Source organism: Phascolarctos cinereus, unplaced genomic scaffold (genome assembly GCF_003287225.1).
Source record: "Phascolarctos cinereus isolate Bilbo 61053 unplaced genomic scaffold, phaCin_HiC Scaffold_726;HRSCAF=1367, whole genome shotgun sequence".
NCBI classification, from domain to species: domain Eukaryota; kingdom Metazoa; phylum Chordata; class Mammalia; order Diprotodontia; family Phascolarctidae; genus Phascolarctos; species Phascolarctos cinereus.
In genome coordinates this window covers 407,968,854-407,974,853 of record NW_027556098.1, presented here as the reverse complement: position 1 = coordinate 407,974,853, position 6,000 = coordinate 407,968,854, and the positions used below count along the sequence as shown (strand labels likewise).

Sequence of the window (6,000 nt, the reverse complement as noted above, 5' to 3'; positions counted from 1 at the left end):
GGAGCTTTCGGGTCAGGTCCTGGCTTCCTGAGTGCCCTGCCCCTTCTCCATCCCTCAAGGCCTGGGCTGGGGCTGGAGATTCTTAGAAAGGCCAGTCTTAAATATTTCCTTTCAAGCTCAACCCGGAGATTTCTTTCATCCCCTTGTCTCTACTAAGGACAACTTTTGTCTCTTCAAGGGATCTCCTTTGGCCTTACCATCCCTCCCCCACTCCCACAGAACAGTCTATAGAATTTAGAGCAGGAAGGGACCAAACAACTCAATTTTATAGATGAGGAAGCTGGGAAAGGGAGTCTTTGAAAGGGAAGGTGATTTACCAAGGTCAGGCAAGATACTGGAGGAAAGGAGAATTACTTACCCCACAGTAAAAACCCAAATCCAGTACCCTGGGAAAGCACTGCCTATGTATCTGAGCCTTACACCAATTTTGTGAGGTAGTTACTATAGGGGCTACACCTATTTTACAGCTAAGGAAACTGAGGCTTACACACTTGCTGATGGATCTGTGCCCCTCCCCACGATTGCTTTTCAATACCTCCACGGTTTCTCACAATAAGACACCGTTCCTGGGCTACCACTCTCTCCCTAATTCCATTCCACTTTTGTAGGTTTATCTAAAGGTCTTAGCCCAGAGTCTGACACATAAAAAGTGCTCAGTGAGTGACTTTTCATCTATTCACCTATTTATACAGTGGTCTAGCATCTTCCCTCCCCCTCCTATCTCTCCATCTGGTCCACAAGAATTGCATGACTGAAGCAAATGGCTCATTGAAATCTAGGTAAATGTCTCCCAGCATTCCATGGTTCTTTCAATCAGTCAGACTTTAAAAGCTTACTTTGTGTCCCGCACTGTGCCAGACAATGAAAATACCAAGACCACAAATGAAACAGTTCTGTGCCTCACGGAGACCGCAGGTTACGGGATATGTGCTCTCCATAACACCCTGCCAAAATTTAAAAATTAAAAAAATTTGCCTGGGTCAGCCAGTTAGGAAATATCTGATGTCAAGAGAACTCCAAATTTCCTGTCATTTCTCAGCACTAGTCATTCCTTCATTCAACACATATTTAAGCTCCTGCTACTTTGGAGGCTGGGAAAAGGGGAGGCGGCTGATACAAACACAAAATCGAAAGCTCCTGCCCTCAAAGAGCTTACATTCTACTCGACCATTGAAAGTATAGGCTATCAATCCTGATTGGGGAGTGAGGGCCCTTGGGTCCCCCTCTGGATAGGGCTCCTACGGGCTTCCCCCCTTTCTCCCGGGCTGACTGAACATGGCTCCACTTCGTGTACTCTACCACCCGCCCGTTCGCGGTGGCTTCTACAGAACGTTCCATCTCCCACCTCGGCGCCTTTGCACGGATTTTCCCCGACACCCGAAATGCCCTCCTCTCCTCCTTGGAGGGTCGGAGCAGGCGCCGCTGCCTCCTGCAGGAAGCCAGTCCTCACTGCCCCCCCCCCATACTTTGTATTTTCTAGAGCGGGGCTACTTTAGGGGGTCCTGAGCCTGCTGATTGGATAGCACACAGTAGGCATTTAATCAACGCAGAGCAGAAGGGGGTGGCCAGCTCGCGCGCCCCCGCCCACGTTCGGATACGTTAATACTCCGGAGACAGAGCCGGTCTCATTAATAATTAATCGGCGGCCCCCCGCCTTCGCCCGGAGGCTGGATGACGTAGCGTCGCTACCCCTCCCCCCCTCGCCCCACGCCCTCCAGAGCCGTTGGGGAGCGAGGTGGGAAGGTGGGCCGAGCGCAGGCGCAAGCACTCCCCTGGGCGGCTCGGCGGCGTGCGCAGGCGCGCTGGCTCGCGGAGGGGGCAGCGCAGTGGCCGGGTTGCGCAGGCGCGGGCTGGAGGGCGGGTTGTCTGTGTGAGGCGGTGGCGGCGGCGACTGAGGCGGCGGCAGAGGCGGCGGCAGAGGCGGCAGAGGCGGCTGAGGAGGCAGCGGCTGAGGAGCAGCGGCGGCAGCTCGGAGCAGGCGGGCCCGGAGCGTGAGGCGGCGGCGGCGGCAGGAGAGCGAGCTCGAGCGCCGGCAAGCACGATGGTGGACTACCACGCGGCGAACCAGCCCTACCAGTACGGCCCCAGCAGCGGCGGCGGCGGCAACGGCGGCGGCGGCGGCGTTGGCGACTACATGGCCCAGGAGGACGACTGGGATCGCGACCTGCTGCTCGACCCCGCCTGGGAGAAGCAGCAGCGCAAGGTGCGGCCCCGGCGCCGCGGCGCGAGGGCGAGGGAGCGCGCGAGCGGGGGCGCGCGGGGGACGGCAGGAGGGGGAGGGGGCGTCGTGCCCCCGAGCGGGCAGGTGGTGGGGCGCGGTAGCCCCGGAGCACGTAGGAAAGGTGCGCAGCGGGGGGGGGGGGCGGTGCGGTGCCTGCAGAGCAGCGCAGGTGTGGACGGTGGCCCCGGAGGATCCGGGCGAATGTGGGGGAGCACGTGTGGACTGTCAGAAAGAGGAGCGGGAGGCTGTTTGGGAGAGTCGGGGGAGTCCGGGGGTGGGGGCGTCTGAAGGAAGGACCGTGAAGAGTCCCATGGAGGGAGTCCAGAATTGGGGAGTGTGTGCCCCGAGTGGTTTCTCTGAATAGCTGCAGGGAGGATGCGTTGCCAGGATATCCCGGGGAAGATACTGAGGGGAGGTCTGGGGACGGAAGAGTGTGGCGAGAACCGAGGAGGGGACCCTAAAGAGATGGGCAAGCTCCAAGCAGCGGTGTCCCTGCAGTCTCTGCTTGTGGAAGGAGGGCCTGATTTGGATATGTAGGGATTGACCTGTCCACGACCTAGGGAAAGAACTGGGAGAAGAGGAACTGGGACAGTGAGAGGAGAGAGTCCGACGTGGAAGGAAAGCCTCTTGAAGGCAGAGACTGTCTCACTTTGGTGTTCGTATGTCCTGGGCCCACTAGCATCGTGCCCTGAATATAGCAGGTGCTGAAATGAATGTTTCTTGATTTGTTGGAAAGTGGAAAGAATTTGAGCTATTTGGGGAATAGGGACAGAATCATTGTTGGGGATCTGAGGAGTGACGTAGGAAATTTCTGATTGAGGGTCTCTGTGCCTACAATGTGTAGGGATCCTGAACTGGGACCTTGGAAATAAGATCAAATCTCTCCTGTCAAGGGGTTTGCTGTCTAAATATGAAAAGGGGCATATGGAAGTGCCATGACTGGAGAGATATCTGGTGTGTTGGGAGTATACCTGGGGAAGTTTTATTCCACTGAGTGGAAGGAAAAGGGCAGGAAGTCTGTCGAGGGTGGAGTGGGGTAGGAGTGCTTATGGAGGGATTAGTGACTGTGGCGAGAGGGGGCAGGCTGAGGAGAGAATTACGGAGAGAATGCCATGCCATGGGGTTAAAGGACCAACCAGAGAGGAACAGCATTTTGTGGAGACCTGATGGGGGACCCAGTTTTGAAGAGATTATATTTTACAGGCTTGATTGGTCTTGGACCCTGACAACGAAGGAGTTACTGAGGTGTCTAGGCAAGCAGCCTGTTTACAGCACAGGCAGGATGGGAAGAAAGTGGGTGGAAAAGGTGGGAGTGGTAGGTGGGAATAGATTTTGGATAAAAGTCATTGAACTTCTGTTCCTGAATTTCCTCATCTGTTAAGTGGGGGTAATGATATGGTGTGCCACCCTGCCCCATATCACAGGTTTATTAGGACAGAGTGAGGTAGTTGAGAAAGTGCTTGGAAAAAAATTAAAAGGATTTGCTATTTAGAGCTATTAATAACTTTTTATACACAACTGTATCAGGTTGCAAAAAAAAAAGTTATAAATTGTGAAAGCATTTGGAAAGATAGGAAGTAGTGCCTGGGTATCATATGAGACCAGATCTGTCTCTTGTATCGCTTAGGTTTTTGTATGGAAGAATTCTTCTTTTCTCTCAGGTGATAAATTTGGAGACAGTGGGATGCACTCTCCATTCTCCTAGAAGATCTGTTGCTTTCTCTCTCAAGGCAGTCAGAGCATTGGTCTGTTAGTGACAGTCTCTATCATCCTCAAGACCTTGAATGAGAACCAGGACCTCTCTGAACTTGAAGCTAAATTACCTGCAGTTATTCTTCAACCCTCCCCCTCCCTTAACCCCCTTCCATAGGATAGGCCTTTTTTCTAACTTCCATCTATGTTCAAAGGAAAGTTGACATAAGGTTGCTCCTAGCCACATTGACATCATTTGTGCAGGCAAGAGAGACTGTCTATCGCTTCACGTTCCAGCTGATATTTTTGTGTTTGTTGTTTCTCTGGGTCTTCTATCACATCTAAACCCTGGGTTTTATGGTTTTTTGGGGGGAGGGGAAGCAATGAAAGATGAAAGGAGGGTAAAGGAGCAGTAGAGAAGTAGCATTAGGTGTGGAATTAGGAGAGAACCTGGGTTCACAATCCTGCTTTTGACACCATCAGGGTCATTTAAAAAATATTTTCTTTGATCCAGTGACCTCACTTCCATGCTGTCCTACAGTAAGACACTATTTCTTGACATTTCACTGACTGTGCCCACCCCCTGGCTTCCTTCAGGATTCTGCCTAAAATCTTTACCACCTTTTCCAGGAAGCTTTTCCCTGTCCTTCTTATATGGGCCTGCCTTCTCTGCTGCTGATCTCCAATGTGTCCTGCCTGGATTTTGTCTTCATTTATTTTTTAAGGCAGTTGGGGTTAAATGACTTGCTCAGTAAGTGTCTGAGGCCAAATTTGAACTCAGGTCCTCCTTACTCCAGGGCCTGTGCTCTATCCACTAAGCCACCTAGCTGCCCTGGATTTTTTCTTTACACAGCTGTTTACACATTGCCATTCTCTCACTTCCCCCCACTTCCCCTCTACCCATTAGACTGTGAGGCCCTGGAGTGGTCTTTGGCTTTTCTTAGCATCCTCAGTGCTTACTCAGCACAGGGCCTGGTACATAGAAAGCACTTAATGCTGACTCTAAGACTTAGCGAGCCCCTCAACTTCAGTTTCCTCCTCTGTAAAATGGGGATAGTGAGTAATAACTATGACATCCACTTCCTAGAGTTCTTATGAGCTTCAAATGAGATAATGGCTGTAAAGTGCTTTAAAAGGACTGGGTAAATCAGGAGCACAGAGTCATAGCTTTAGAGCTGGAAGGAATCTTAGAAGCCATGGAGTCCAATTTTCCTATTTTACAAGAAGGAAACTGTTCAGCTGTTAACTGATATGCCCAAGGTAACATGAACTAGTAAACGTTTGACATGAGATTTGAACCCAGGTCCTTCTCACTCCAAGTCCATTGGATGTGTATGTTTTTTTATAATAATTCTTCCCGGGTTTGGTTTGTTAGAGCTAGGTGAATCTCAGTATAGCAAGTGTCTGTGAGTCAACATGTCAGTACTAGTACGTGCATATCTAAAGCTTAGCAGCCTCTGGGAGTTAAAGATGCCCCCTATTTCTAGTCTCAGAAATTAGGCTGAGAAACCCTTTCATTTGCAAGGTTCCTAGCCTTATCCCTTCTCCCCCATTACCAATCTGTTCCAAAGATATTTGGTAGGAATGATCTGACCTCTGCAGGGATTCATGCTCCCAAAGGCCTCTTTCTATTACACTGCATCATTTTTAAATGGGAGCATCTTATCTGTGCTACAAAAAGGGGGGAAAACGTATTAGCCTTAGCCTTTAGTGAAGTGTTCTGGATTATTTCTTCCATGCTTTCTGGGTTTTATGCAACTGAATTGGCTTATTCCATGCTGCTTGCTCTTTGGAGGTCAGGGCCTTTCCAAATTCCAAAACCCTAATGACACAGCAAGGAAAGGCCCACCTTGTTTATGGGACTTCTATTTTTATGGCAACACTCCTGCTTTGGATAAGACTTAGGGTTAGTGCCTAATCCTTGAAATGGCATTTATGCACTGGTTAATTATTTGAAAGCTCAGGTGGTGTTTTAATTTTTATATTAGCCTTTTTTTTTTAAAGTTGGTGATAGAAGGCCTCAAGGTAACCAACCATCTGTTATTTTGTTTCATTACCTTAATTGTTTGCTATTTAGGACTTGGTTA

The 6,000-nt window shown here is 50.3% G+C and overlaps 1 protein-coding gene across 4 annotated transcripts in view; it reads left to right on the top strand.

Moving 5' to 3' along the window:
* Window positions 1-1,855: 1,855 nt before the first annotated feature.
* ACTN4 (actinin alpha 4) overlaps window positions 1,856-6,000 on the top strand; it is an 82,348-nt gene continuing 78,203 nt past the window's right edge. The window contains exon 1 of one of the 4 annotated variants that reach the window (XM_078145801.1): window positions 1,856-2,203. In XM_078145801.1, the coding sequence (XP_078001927.1) occupies window positions 2,042-2,203 (162 nt within the window). In that variant the 5' untranslated portion in view covers window positions 1,856-2,041. The remainder of the gene's footprint in view (window positions 2,204-6,000) is intronic. The other 3 variants (XM_020978446.2, XM_020978416.2, XM_020978410.2) reach the window with 3 other exon arrangements.